At 38.8% G+C, this 15,385-nt stretch overlaps 2 protein-coding genes across 4 annotated transcripts in view; one reads left to right on the forward strand and one right to left on the reverse strand.

The window, feature by feature from the left end:
* LOC133540574 (arf-GAP with coiled-coil, ANK repeat and PH domain-containing protein 2-like) overlaps positions 1-15,385 on the reverse strand; it is a 1,007,806-nt gene that overhangs the window by 325,864 nt on the left and 666,557 nt on the right. The gene's annotated exons all lie outside the window — the stretch shown is intronic.
* rnf13 (ring finger protein 13) overlaps positions 1-15,385 on the forward strand; it is a 116,990-nt gene that overhangs the window by 70,986 nt on the left and 30,619 nt on the right. For all 3 annotated transcript variants that reach the window (XR_009803661.1, XM_061883268.1, XM_061883267.1), the window contains exons 5-8: positions 4,060-4,147; positions 6,444-6,534; positions 10,951-11,056; positions 14,251-14,344. Coding sequence is in view for 2 of the 3 variants with exons in the window: in XM_061883268.1 (XP_061739252.1) it covers positions 4,060-4,147; positions 6,444-6,534; positions 10,951-11,056; positions 14,251-14,344 (379 nt within the window). In the remaining variant the exon portion in view is untranslated. The remainder of the gene's footprint in view (positions 1-4,059; positions 4,148-6,443; positions 6,535-10,950; positions 11,057-14,250; positions 14,345-15,385) is intronic.

Below are 15,385 nucleotides of genomic sequence, written 5' to 3' on the forward strand. Positions count from 1 at the left end.
TGTCTTTATTGTTTTTTTTTACAAAACTAGTTGGAAAATTACAATAACACATGACACTGATGTTAGCAAAACCAGCATGGCGATGTGAGCTATAATGCCAACATTACACTCTTATTTTTAACAGTAACATCATGCTAGGTTAGTTTTTTGCTAAACCAAAACTAAATGATTAGACTTACAGCTCCCACGTCTGACTGATAGTCGGCAGAGATCCAGGCTTATTCTTAAGATGTGTTGCAAAGCCTGCCAAATTTCAAAATGTTGTTTGCAAAGTTTCTCGGTTCATCTAACTAAAAGAGGGTCACAGGCAGTATTGCGTCCACGAGGGAGAAGAGTTTCCAACTTTATGATGGTATAAAAAAGCAACTCTTTGCGCTCCTATTCTTGTAAAAGTAGAGCCAACAAGCGACTGAGATGATAGCTTTTTCTCACATTTGGGGGTCACAACAGCCTCTAAGGACACACATTAATGTTATAACATTAGTAAAAAGTCACTTTTGGAAGACAGGGGACTTTTTAAGGGATCCAATTTAATAGATATGTGTAAATGTAGTAGAGCTTTATACAATGAACCTGTTTTGTTCCTTTCAGCTTTAAGGGTTGTTAAACAGTTCTAATGTAATGCACATAACATTAAAGCATTGTGTTGATAATTAACTTTTTAATGGGAAATGTATCCAGCGTACTTTTGTTACGACCAATAGAGAGAACTGTTAGTAGCCCTCATTGATGCAGGAGATCAAAGACAATAACTATCCATCCATTTTCTACCGCTTATTCCCTTTTGGGCTCGCGAGGGGCGCTGGCGCCTATCTCAGCTACAATCGGGCGGAAGGCGGGGTACACCCTGGACAAGTCGCCACCTCATCGCAGGGCCAACACAGATAGACAGACAACATTCACACTCACATTCACACACTAGGGACCATTTTTTAGTGTTGCCAAACTATTTCAAAATGCAAATATTGGACTGTTTAATGCAAAAAAGTCAAGTGGACTCACAAAATAACTGTATATTTATTAAATGGTTCACATTCCCGCTCTTATCCTTGTCAGCACAGCAGCAAAAAGAATTCCGAGATAATATTGTCATATCCTATTTCCTTCACAACATCTGCGGTAAATGGTCCTCTGTAACAATAGCAGTAATAACAGGATACTGCAGCTCCTGTCTTGGATCACAGCACCAGAAAAGTCCTCACAGATGGGAGACCCTTATTACATCCTCCACATTCATGACGCAGCAAACAGTGCCACTGGTGGGAATATCCCCTCTAACATCCTTTTAAAATGCAGTCTTACTATTGTTTATTATACCATAAAGAGACAAATGTATTGGCATACATTTTTAAGAAGGGTAACTTAAAGGTTTACTCGTCTGGGAAGACCTTCTACAAGTATGTTTGTGGAATTTTTCTGCATTCCTCCAAAAGCATGTGATAGGTCAAAGATATTTGACGAGAGAGAGTTAGTTGGCTCATCGAGTATTTTCTGCTCTATCCTTAAAGTTATTTATTTTCACAGTCTGACATAATACCAGTTATGTATAATCCAACAAGTAGTTTAAACTACCGTATTTTACAGACTATAGAGCGCACCGGTATATAAGCCGTACCTACTATATTTTAGAAGGAAAAAAAATGGTTTCCTTATATTAGCTGCACCGGACAAGTATGCAGCAGATATATATGTTGTGAAATTAATTATTTACACAGAAAGATTTTGTGAATGTTTATTTCCATACCTTAATTGTATCCAAGCAGTGTTTGTAAAACGGCTCATCAAACAAAACAGAAGTCAATTTCATGGACCCACTACCTGCGGAAGCTAGATCTCCAATCAACGAAACCGACTCAATAATTCCACACCGTTGTTTTGGTGAATTTACGAAACTGAAACAATACAAAAAGAATAATACTTACACAAAAACTTGTAAACATGATCGCATAATAGCTGGTGCTAAGGACGCTAGCTTCGTTACATTACGATAGCACGTACAAATATGCATGAAAACACTCTTACGGACATCACACATCACTACCAAGTAAGATTTGTTTTAGTTATGATGTAAAACTTCCAAACATTGCTTGGAGTGATGAATGAAGGAACGCTATGTGCTAGAGATGCGCGGTTTGCGGTCTCATCCGCGGAGACCGCGGGTCGGGCGGGTGACATGACTAAAAATTTGATTTTAAATAGATTCGGGCGGGTTATGGTTTAACCATTCGGAATTATTTAATATTCATGGTTCAGGGATCAGTAACCTTTAACACTCAAAGGGCCATTTTGACCCGTATCACAAAGTAAAGTAACAAGAGGAGCCGCAAACATTCTCGCGAATATCTGCTGGCGGTCAACCATTTAACAAGAATTTGGGCGTGCTATAAAGCCATTGCCTTTGACGCCTTCTACTACATGTATAAACTGCATGCCAGTCCAGCAACATGTTATATGTGGCTTCCGCAGACACATGTACACGACTGAGAGGCATACTGGGTGACACAGAGTACACTGATGGTTGTGATATAAACAATTTTAACACTCTTACTAATATGCGCCACGCTGTGAAGCCACACCAAACAAGAATGACAAAACACATTTCGGGACAACATCCTCAAAGTAACACAACATAAACGCAACACAACAAATACCCAGAATCCTTTGCATCCATGAGTGTTCCTGACTATATAATACACCCGGTAGCACCAAACCCCACCCCCCGTGCGTTAGTAAGGTGGGCGAGGTTTGGTGCTAGCGGGGTGTATAATATAGTCAGGAAGACTCATGCATGCAAAGGATCCTGGGTATTTGTTGTGTTAAAATTGTTTATATCACGACCATCAGTGTACTCTGTGTCACCCAGTATTGCCTTTCAATCTTGTACTTTTGTCTGCGGAAGCTGCACACAACATGTTACTGGACTGGTAAACAGTTTGTACATGTTGTTGAAGGTGTCAAAGTCAATGGCTTCATAGCACGCCTTTAATCTCGTTATCTGACTAAACACCAGCAAACAGTAGCGAAAATGTTTGCGGCTCTCATTATCTTTTATTCTCTTTGAAACGGGTCAATATAGATCTATGAATAGTAAAAGCTGCCGACCCTTGAATTATAACAACGGGCGGGTGGCGGGCGCTTGCGGTGTTGATAAAATGTTGGTTCGGGTGGATGACGGGTGGATGACGACTTTAGTGATGCGGTTGGGGATGATATAAATGGCTATCCGCGCATCTCTTCTATGTGCCGTTCCGTCTACTTCTACTTTCAGTTGAAAGCTCAGTCTAAACTAAAGGACACTGCATCACCTGCTGTGAGCGAACTCATCCAAAAGATTGCACCTGAGCACAAACACTAACACACTTATTTTGTGTCTTTGCTTGCTTGTTTGTTTGTTGTTTTTTTTTAACTATTTGCATTATGGCCACCCGGGAAGAAAGATCCATTAATTAGCTACAGGTTTCAAATCGTAGGAAACAAGTAGTGGCTTATAGTCCGGAATTTACGCTATGTGGTATTTTTACAACTGTGTACAACGGTAAAGCTCTACAAAACACACACTGTAATTTTAGGATATAAACATGAATCACTGCAGAATTTGTGCAGGGTTCGAACTAGATTGGTTGAAAAGCATTGCCGCCACCAAGCACTTAACTTGGCAACAAATAGTTCATAAATCACTGTTTGTCTCATGATTATTAAAGGGTATCTGTATTACACATATGCTAGCATATGTTCCATATTTCTGTTATTGAATGTCTCCAATGGGTTTTTGAGGGGACACGTGAAGATGCCAACATGTTTGAGCAAGTTGGGTGTTTATTGTATTGAAGGGAGCGCTCTGGGCCTGAGTGTTTCAAGCAAACGTGTTGTCTCTTGCAAAGACTCCTGGGGAATGGGCTGTGTCTACTGCTACAGTCTTGCATAGCAGTTGTTGGTATTGTGTACTGGCCTGCTCATAAATACAGGACAAATGTCGTCATACTCCACGATCACATTTGTGATAGCATACCAAAGTAATCTGTCTGCTAATCAGCATGTTGTTATATTGTGTTTCCCCAGGTCCTCAATGCACAGAAAGCTGGGTACAAGGCAGCCATCGTTCACAATGTGGACTCTAATGACTTGATCAGCATGGGCTCCAATGATTGTAAGTGTTGTAGCTCTTCCTCTTTCATGCATATTACATGTACGCAATAAGCATTATCATCCTCCCCAGCTGCTTTCTTTCGAGCCTTAGGGAAAGTTGAGTTCAGGAATCCCTCTCAAGTCACAAGATGTCTTTCTGCAAGGCTGTAATGCCCTGCGGCAGCTTTAGTCACCATGATACTATCAGTCCCCCTGTTGAAGGGGTTGCAGCAAAAGTCGTAACTCATCTGAGACCTGTTTTTTTAGTCCAATGTTGCACATACTTGCCAGGCATGTTTCTTCTAGTCCCTCTGTGGAGTCATGCCGCAAGTAAATCATTCCTCCTTTCACATCTTCTGGTAGAAAGTGAAGCTACTGTCATAACTACTAATTCTTGTAAATTATGTTTACAAAGAGCTCCATCCCTCTCATTTTTTTTGTGGCAATACATAGTGTTTCCAATACATTTATTAGTATGGTAGGTAGCCACCAATAAATTTAAATCAACGTTTCATGTACATACTTAGGGCTGGGCGATATGGCCTTTTATATAAATATCTTGATATTTTAGGCCATATCACGATATATATCTTGATATTTTGCCTTAGCCTTGAATGAACACTTGATGCATATAATCACAGCAGTATGATGATTCTATGTGTCTACATTAAAACATTCTTGTTCATATTGCATTAATATATGCTCATTTTAAACTTTCATGCAGAGAGGGAAATCACAACTAAGTCAATTGACCAAAACTGTATTTATTAAACAGTTATTGAGCAGTGGCACAAACATTCATGTCATTTCCAAAATAGAAAGTGCAAGATTGTTAGAGACATTTTAAAACAAGCTATGAGTGCACTTTTGTGAATGATGTCACTAAGATGACATATCAAAACAACACTAAATTAAAGAGCACTTTTTGTACAGAACGCCACTACAATAGTTTAAAACAAATAAAGTGCACTTTTGTGCATGATGTCACACAAGATATTTCAATAACTGTCAAAAAAAAATGAGCTGCATAATAACAAATCAAATAGTGTTCGTCCTTCGCTATGTGGGAGGTTACTGCGGACATTATTTCCTTTTGTTGTTGACTATTTTTTTCATACGGTGTTAATCTGGAAATGTTTGCCTCTACATTTTGATGGTGTGGGCGTGTGGCACCAAATGGAGGTGTTGACATGCGGAGTAATCACTCTTTATTCTCTAGCAGGTGACTTTTCAAATGATGCTCCATATTCAAAATAACATGTAATATTTATGTATTTAACTCATTTTAAGCATAAGGCAGTGCAATCATTTGACAGACTCATCACGTTTGCTATTTCCTTCAACAATTACAACTACTAATCATGGCAGACTTCATGTGTGCCTGTGTGAAATTGTTCATGGTGCTGTTAAAGACTAATGTAGAGTGCTTGCGCCGAATGTTTTCATTGAGGTGTGTGAGATATCAATCAATTGTTTTTCTATTTTAAGTAGGCTTCTAATGATTGTTGTTTTAATTGTATATTGTTTTGTCCTGGCAATCTACATCATGCCCAGGAACTATGATTGGAAACTAGCTTTGTAGCTAAAACTTGAGCATTTACAGCAATGTTGATCAATGTGCATTGTTCCAGTTCAAAATAAACTAATAAAATGAAAAATAAAATATAATTAAGCCAACAATGACTTGGGAAAAAATTATGATCCAGAACTTATATTTTTGAGATTGAATATACGGAGGATGAGCTTCAAGTTTTAGACGCTGAGTGATATGCAGATCTAGCAAGTAGCACTATGACTAAGTGCTAAACAAGAAATACAAATTACAAACATAATAAAACAAACTCTTACTGTATATTGTCTGCTCTCACTGTATTGCCGACTGAGGGGATGTTTATATATTCCAGTTTAGATGAAGGATAAATCATAACCCTCACGTAGGTTAAAAAAAGGTGAGCGTAAACAATCGCCTTTGTGTTTTTTTTTGCCATCACAGGGTTTAAGTTGAATGTCAAAGTTGACCAACTTCTCCGTTCATGGCTACGACCTTCTACTATATACAGTGGGTACAGAAAGTGTTAAGACCCCTTTAAATTGTTCACTCTTTTGTTTCATTGCAGTCACTTGCTAAAATCAAAATAAGTAAAAAAAATGTCTCTATTATTCTCAGTTGTTTGATGCTTAGTGTAGAATATCGGGGCAATATTATTTTAAAAGACACGACAGAAATACTTCCTAATAGATCTGGTTTGCTATTGACTGAAATTTGTGAGAACTTTCATTAGCAATAGTCTTGTGACCTAATACTTTTTCTCCCCTAGTGGATGTTCTGAAGCAGATAGATATTCCCTCAGTATTTGTGAGCGAGGATACCGCCAACACTCTGAAAGCGGAATACCTGTATGACAAAGGGTAAGTTGAAGTTAATGCAATCATATCATTTAGAAAAAGGAGTACAATGTACAGTGGAACCTGGATTTACAAACATTGCTGGTTCTTGGACATGGTTCTTAAATCAAAAAGTTTGTACAGTGAAGCAGAGTTCCCCATAAAAAATACATGTAAACATGAATAATTGGTTTTAGCCTTGACAAAAGTCCCCAGTAGAAAATGCACACTTTGAAGACAGTATAAAATGTATACGGTATTTTTGGGAGTATAAGTCGAGCCGGAGTATAAGTCGCACCTGCCGAAAATGCATAATAAAGAAGGAAAAGATATATATAAGTCGCACTAAAATACAAGTGGCATTTTTGGGGGAAATGTATTTGATAAAACCCAACACCAAGAATAGACATTTGAAAGGCAATTTAAAATAATTAAAGAATAGTGAACAACAGGCTGAATAAGTGTACGTTATATGAGGCATAAATAACCAACTGAGAAGGTGCCTGGTATGTTAACGTAACATATTATGGTAAGAGTCATTCAAATAACTATAACATATAGAATATGCTATACGTTTACCAAATAATCTGTCACTCCTAAATGCTAAATCCGATGAAGTCTTATACGTCTAGTCTCTTACGTGAATGAGCTAAATAATACTATTTGATATTTTACGGTAATGTGTTAATAATTTTACACATAAGTCACTCCTGAGTATAAGTCGCACCCAAACTATGAAAAAAAACTGCGACTTATAGTCCGAAAAATACGGTACTGAGTATATACTGTATATCAAACAAATACAACAAGGGGGTAATTGGTCAACAGTCTCTTCATTATTGAAATAACCCAACAACAGCAAGCTAGGGCTGCACGATTAATCGACAGATTTGAGTGACAGAAATGTTCGGCAATCAGAATTGTTGAGCCTTTTCTGTTTGTCTCTCGCTTCAAACAGGGAGAAAGACATCTCACTCTGTGCATCGCTCTCAGCACCTGAGCACGATCAACAGTAGAATTAACTGAATGCAGTGAGCCCTCTTTTCAATCATTCTCTAGCTTCGTCTTGGTGAGCTCGGAGAGCTGGTCGCCAGCCTCACTCTCACACAGGAAGCACAGACCGACAGCTTCACAACTCGCCAGTGAGAAGTGCCGCAAAGTAGCGAAAGTTTAAAGGAAAAAAATAGGATCACAAAGGCAAATGTCCCGTAGTGGGAATATTTCAGCGGATGGGCAATATCAGCCCATCAACACCGACGAACAAGCGAGAATGCCATGATCACGTGATGGCAATAAACAAGAAGACATCACGGCAATAAAAAAACGCAATATCCAACCTCGTTTTTCCAACTGGAAAAACTTTAAAATGTTCAATATTTATTTACATAAAATTTTTGCTTAGAGAAACAAGCCCATTTTATTTTTTTATTAATTTAATTAGGATAACGTTATTTACCTTCCAATTGCAGTACAATGGTAAACAATTTTACAATAATGAGAAATACGTTTATATCCTTTTTAAATGGTTACTTGTAATATGATTATTAATTAGGATTATAAACACGGAATAGTATTTAATGATTTTTTTTTTTTTTAAATTTAAGAGCATGATGTAGGGACGGCTTGGCGTAGTGGGTCGAGCGGCCGTGCCAGAAACCTAAGGGGTGCAGGTTCACTCCCCGCCTCTTGACATCCAGATCGCTGCTGTTGCGTCCTTGGGCAGGACACTTCACCCTTGCCCCCAGTGCCGCTCACACTGGTAAATAAATGATGAAGGCACTAACTGGCAGCCATGCTTCCGTCAGTCTACCCCAGGGCAGTTGTGGCTGTTAAAGTAGCTTACCACCACCAGGTGTGAATGAATGATGGGTTCTCACTTCTCTGTGAAGCGATTTGAGTGTCTAGAAAAGCGCTATATGAATGTAGTCCATTATTATCATTCATTATTATTAGAAAAAAGCTCTGAGTCTGTCTGCATAAAGCCAAATATTTATTTTAAATAAAGTATTGCATATTGTTCTACAATCTGGCATCTTGAGACAAGAATATGTTGTCTGAAATTCTAAAAGTAACATGTCTTCTTTCACTTATTATTTTTGTATTTTTATGTATGAAATATAAAAATTGCAACTCGAAATCCAAATCGCAATTTTTGGAGGGGAAAAAAAATCGCAATTAAAGCTTTTTCTTAAAATAGTGCCGCCCTACAGAAAGCTAAACTGCGAACACACTCATACACACAAAAGTCCCTTTGGTGCGCTCAAAAAAGTGGGTAACAATGTCGTTAAAATGATCAAAAATGAGTGCAATCCTTTTTACCTCGCTGTCAGCGAATGGCAGATGACGACAACAGAAAAGGGAAGGAAGGCAGAGAGAGAAGGGGGCGGAGAGGAGGAGCTGTATATATGGATTCACTCTCATTTGTAATTCTAATTCCACAGAGTTTAGCCCCTTCTTTTCAGGCTGGTTTTTTGGCTATTTTGGACACGTATTGAGTAACAAAATAGGAAAAAGTTGGTGAATGGTGAGAAAAGAAACATGCAAAAGCACTAATAGTGGCCACAAAGTAGTGGACTGTGTGAACAGGATGTGACATAGGGGGCTCCGCCTCTCTAAAAGTGCTGCCCTTGTGTTTGATTGCTTGATTGATACTTTTATTAGTAGATTGCACAGTTCAGTACATATTCCGTACAATTGACCACTAAATGGTAACACCCGAATAAGTTTTTCAACTTGTTTAAGTCGGGGTCCACGTTAATCAATTCATGCACAGGAAGTGACATCCCCTAAATGGCAGTGCTTCCAGCGTCACACAAAATGAATGACACGTTCTTACATGGTTTGCACACAGAGACACATTTGGCTCGTTTTAAAAGTTCGCAAACAAATAGTTTTGTAAATCGAAGTTCCACTGTACTGTTATTGTTTAAGAAACCACAGATAACATGAATATACAGTGGGGCTAAAAAGTATTTAGTCAGCCACCGATTGTGCAAGTTCTCCCACTTAAAATGATGACAGAGGTTCGTAATTTTCATCATAGGTACACACTTTCACTGTGAGAGACAGAATGTGGAAAAAAAAATCCAGGAATTCACATTGTAGGAATCTTAAAGAATTTATTTGTAAATGATGGTGGAAAATAAGTATTTGGTCACTTCAAACAAGGAAGATCTCTGGCTATCACAGACCTGTAACTTCTTCTTTAAGAAGCTCTTCTGTCCTCCACTCGTTACCTGTATTAATGGCACTTGTTTGAACTCGTTATCTTTATAAAAGACACCTGTCCACAGCCTCAAACAGTCAGACTCCAAACTCCACTATGGCCAAGACCAAAGAGCTTTCAAAGTACACTAGGAAAAGAATTGTAGACCTGCACCAGAGTGGGAAGAGTGAATCTACAATAGGCAAGCAGCTTGCTGTGAAAAAATCAACTGTAGGAGCAATTATCAGAAAATGGAAGACATACAAGACCACTGATAATCTCCCTCGATCTGGGGCTCCACGCAAGATGTCATCCCGTGGGGTCAAAATGATCATGAGAACGGTGATCAAAAATCCCAGAACCACACGAGGGGACCTGGTGAATGACCTGCAGAGAGCTGGGACCAATGTAACAAAGGTTACCATCAGTAACACACTTTACCGACAGGGAATCAAATCCTGCAGTGCCAGATGTGTACCCTTACTTAAGCCAGTGCATGTCCAGGCCCGTCTGAAGTTTGCCAGAGAGCAGATGGATGATACAGCAGCGGATTGGGAGAATGTCATGTGGTCAGATGAAACCAAAATATAACTTTTTGGTATAAACTCAACTTGTCGTGTTTGGAGGAAGAAGAATACTGAGTTGCATCCCAAGAACACCATGCCTACTGTAAATCATGGGGGTGGAAACATCATGCTTTGGGGCTCTGTTTCTGCTAAGGGGACAGGACGATTGATCCGTGTTAAGGAAAGAATGAATGGGGCCATGTATCGTGAGATTTTGAGCCAAAACCTACTTCCGTCAGTGAGAGCTTTGAATGGTTGACCAAATACTTATTTTCCACCATAATTTACAAATAAATTCTTTAAAATTCCTACAATGTTAATTCCTGGATATTTTTTTTTTCACATTCTGTCTCTCACAGTTGAAGTGTACCTATGATGAAAATTACAGACCTCTGTCATCATTTTATGTGGGAGAACTTGCACAATCGGTGGCTGACCAAATACTTTTTTGCCCCACTGTATATTGTTACTCATTTTATAGAATGGGAATACATTTACTACCAAAAGTCATGTAAAGTTATGTCATGTTTGAACATCTCCGAATTGTGTAACTGAGAAGTGAATAAAGCACAAATGTCCACTAAAGAGGACACTCTCAGGAGAACGTAGTGTAGAACAGTGACATATGTAAAATATGTGCAGTTTTAAAGACTCTTGACTGTTTTTTAGCGGACGTGTGATCCTCATGCCCGACTTTAGCCTGCCGCTGGAATACTACTTGATCCCCTTCCTCATCATCGTGGGAATCTGCCTCATCCTCATTGTGGTCTTCATGGTAGGTGATCCAATTCTTGTAATGCATGAAGTTTGTAGGTTTTATTTTCATATCTTACTGTGAAGAAGAATAAAGCATTTAAAGGAATAAATCATCTGCCAAATGTAATGTTTTTCTAGTACTAGATTGAAAAGTCTAGAAATCTATTAGGTAGAGAATAGGAATGTTCTGATTAAGGTTTCATTCTGCCGATTCCAATCTTCCAAAATTTTTCAACTTATTTATGGTGAGTGTAATAATGTCAGCACAATATTTAAACTAGTTCCTTATTCTTTTGTATTACATCACATTGTTTGATCAAAGCAAAGTCAATAATCGAAAACGATGATCTGCTACTAATATAAGTTATATATAGCTTCACGGTGGCAGAGGGGTTAGTGCGTCTGCCTCACAATACGAAGTTCCTGCAGTCTTGGGTTCAAATCCAGGCTCGGGATCTTCCTGTGTGGAGTTTGCATGTTCTCCCCGTGAATGCGTGGGTTCCCTCCGGGTACTCCGGCTTCCTCCCACTTCCAAAGACATGCACCCGGGGATAGGTTGATTGGCAACACTAAATTGGCCCTAGTGTGTGAATGTGAGTGTGAATATTGTCTGTCTATCTGTGTTGGCCCTGCGATGAGGTGGCGACTTGTCCAGGGTGTACCCCGCCTTCCGCCCGATTGTAGCTGAGATAGGCGCCAGCGCCCCCCGCGACCCCAAAAGGGAATAAGCGGTAGAAAATGGATGGATGGATGGATGGATGATCTGCTACTAATATAAGTTATTTGGTTTTTGCCCTGAAAGTCCAGTGAAGTGCTTTTTCTGAGTTTGTAATTAATAACAAAAGCGACAAAAAAAGATTTTTTGAAAATAAAGATCTAGTCAGTTTGGGTATGGATCATATACTGATATTCCATCCATCCATTTTTTACCGCTTATCCCTTTCAGGGTCGCTGGAGCCTAGCTCAGTATTACTTTTGGTATTGACACTACAAGGGAAACTAAAAAAATATTGTGCAAGGTACGGTTATTCCAGTAATTAGATGTACAACATGAAACTATTATATGAAATAGGCTCATATAATGCTTGTATACAATTTTGATGATTATGGCTTACAGTTTCTAAAAACCTCAAATTGAAAATCTCAGAAAATTTGGGGTGTTCAAAAACTGTAAACCATGATCATCCAAATCATAGCAAATAATTAATTTAATTTTTAAATTTTAAGTTTTTTAAGTTTAATTTTCCTGAGGGAACTCTCCTGAAGGAATCAATAAAGTACTATCTATCTATCAGGTTGGATATTTCTCACTTTGCATGTGACAAGATTATATCACATTAGTTTAGGGCGGCAGGGCGTAGTGGGTAGAGCGGCCGTGCCAGAAACCTGAAGGTTGCAGGTTCGCTTCCCACCTATTGACATCCAAATTGCTGCCATTGTGTCCTTGGGCAGGTCACTTCACCCTTGCCCCCGGTGCCGCTCACACTGGTGAATGAATGATGATGAATGAATGATTGATGGTGGTCGGAGGGGCCGTAGGCGCAGACCGGCAGCCACACTTCCGTCAGTCTACCCCTGGGCGGCCGTGGCTACAGATGTAGCTTACCACCACCAGGTGTGAATGAATGATGGGTTCCAACGTCTCTGTGAGCGCTTTGAGTATCTAACAATAGAAAAGCGCGATATAAATCTAATCCATTATTATTATCATATTATTATAGTTTCACATTTGAAGTTAAATTACTGACAATAATTAACATTTGCACCACATTTAAACTTTTTTAGTTTCACCTGTATGTATTAATGCGTCCTCCGCTTACGTGTATGGTTGGTCACTACACAGCAACATAACATTAGTATATTGTCTCTCCAGACTCTTATTAATCTGCTTGTTTATTTCATGTTAATACCTACTTGCTTACTAGGGTAACATGCTGGTATCTACATTTCTTAAACTTTAGTAAGCACCTGAAAAGATCGGCTTTTGTGATAGGCATTGGAAAGACATTAATTGCCATTGTCCTTTTCCCATACTTTTTGTCCGATACTGATGGACAGCCGATCGTTCGGAGACAAAGAGACAACAACCAAAGATTGTTTCTGCTGGCAGCAACTTTTCCTTTAACTCTTCATTTGGATTACGATTAATTCTTAATCTAAATGGGAATATTTGAATATTGTATCAGTCTCCATCGGAGTGACAGCAGACATTGTACAGTAAGCGATCATTTTATCATGTTCGTAGTTTGTATTTCTTCTTTAGCACTTAGCATTACTGCTACATGATGTTAAAGTGTTTCACTAAAAATGGATTTGGTTAGCCCGCAGCTTGTAAAACTTGTAGCTCCAAAAAATATAAGGTTCTGGATCACCGTTTGTCTCAAAGTAGTTTTTATTGGCTGCATGATTTGCATTGTTGTTGATGGGAAAGGGGTCTGTGGTTCCCAACTCTACGTCAAGGATCATGTTACTGGCTTGCTCATTAACTCTCAAAAAGGCTCGGTAATCTATAAGAGATTCATACTTTTTTTCATAATTTATAACTACTCGCAAACGTTGTAAGTCTTTTGGTGTTATGTGTCAGATATATATGATAATAGCTTCAATTTAGAGGCAACTTGTTTTTCTATTCCACTGGCACTCCAACGAAGGGGTACTGAAAAGAGGGACGTCTCGGGTTAGATAATTTGAAGCTTTACAGTGGAAATGTAACATGATGTGTAGTAAACAGACCCAAATTGTATCACCTTGTGGAAACTAGGCTACGACAAGATAATATGAACTCAGCAGAAGATCTTAAAGCACCACATGAAGCCTCTTTAGAGCACCAACTGCAACACACACACACATAGAATGATGCATTGTTTTACAGTGCAAACACACATTTTGCTATGCTTATGTTTTGTCTCCTGGAAACCCTCATGACTACAATCAGCTGTGCAGAGGCGGCACATAATAGAAAAAATGTTGATAATTATGAATCACGCAGCAGAATCTAGCATGTGGCGCTCAGTGTTGATGGCTACACCAAGTGTACTCCATGAGCTTCCTGCATCTGTGTGCACTGTTTAGATCTTCGTGATGGGCGGAGCATCCCCTCTACTGTATCATTAAACAATAGCAACATTTTATTAGCCCCTAATGGGTATCATTAAACAATAGCCCCATTTTATTAACCCCTAACGGTGAGTTTTCCTTTCATGTTGTGTCTAGATCACAAAGTTTGTCCAAGATCGACACAGGGCCAGGAGGAGCCGCCTCCGCAAAGATCAATTAAAGAAACTTCCAATCCACAAGTATAAAAAAGGTATGTACCTCTCCCGCTTTTAAACGCCTTTTTAGCTCCGTCCTGCATGAGCGATTTCTCGTGGTTTTAACCAGAAGAGCGTGCTCACCAACACTTTCTGACACATCATTCTTCCACCTTGGAGCTAATCGGATTATTACAGACTCAATGTTTTCCTCATGAAAGCCCTCCCTGGGTGATCAGAGGTCTGCTCCGTTGAGACTGCACACTTCAATGATGGTTAAAAATGTGGGAGGGCAAAGTTGAGTGGGTGTACATTCCAGTTGGTGACACATTTTCACACAGTTCAGTTTGGGACAGTACAGTTTTTCAGGGTAACCGGCAGCTTGGTGCCATACTAGCTAGCGATACATAGGGATTGAGTACTTTTCACATTTGAATCGATACGGTACCAATTCCTGGTGCCAAGGAATCGATGCCATTATTTATTTTCAGTACTTTTTTGTGTGTTCAAAAGTGTTTAATAAATGTTTATAGTTTCATTTGAAATTATACACTGAGCTGTGCTATCAAGCTATTTTCTTTTTTTCCTACATTGATGTGTCTCATTTGCAAGTACAGTTCTATACTGTATTATATCGTAAACTTTGCATGCACTTGCAGTAAGTAGTGTGTAGGCTATGGTGTGTTGCCTTAGCCAGAAAGTAGTCTTTGCCATTAGGTTGAATATGCCAGTATTTTATTTTATTGAGTCCTGCAAAGTGTTTAAACGGAGTATTGTATTAATTACACACCAGCTGTTTGATTCCAACGTGTATTTTAGTTGTGGTTTTGATTAGCAAATTTTGGAGGTGTTGAAATCGCCGTGATAGAAAGATGAAAGAAAGAAAGAAGTATTTAATTTAACAGTTTATTGCAAATCCAATGTATTTAAAAGTTGCAAGTGATAAACGCTTACTAAGTGAAACAAAAAAAAAAGTAAAACTGCATCGATGTATATAAAATATAAATGCATCATTACTTATTTTTTAATTGAATCGTAGCTCCTAAATTGCCCAAAGATTTCCATCTTTACTCTCAACTCAATAATAGGAGGATTTA

The sequence above is a fragment of the Nerophis ophidion genome, linkage group LG22 (assembly GCF_033978795.1).
Source record: "Nerophis ophidion isolate RoL-2023_Sa linkage group LG22, RoL_Noph_v1.0, whole genome shotgun sequence".
NCBI classification, from domain to species: Eukaryota; Metazoa; Chordata; class Actinopteri; order Syngnathiformes; family Syngnathidae; genus Nerophis; species Nerophis ophidion.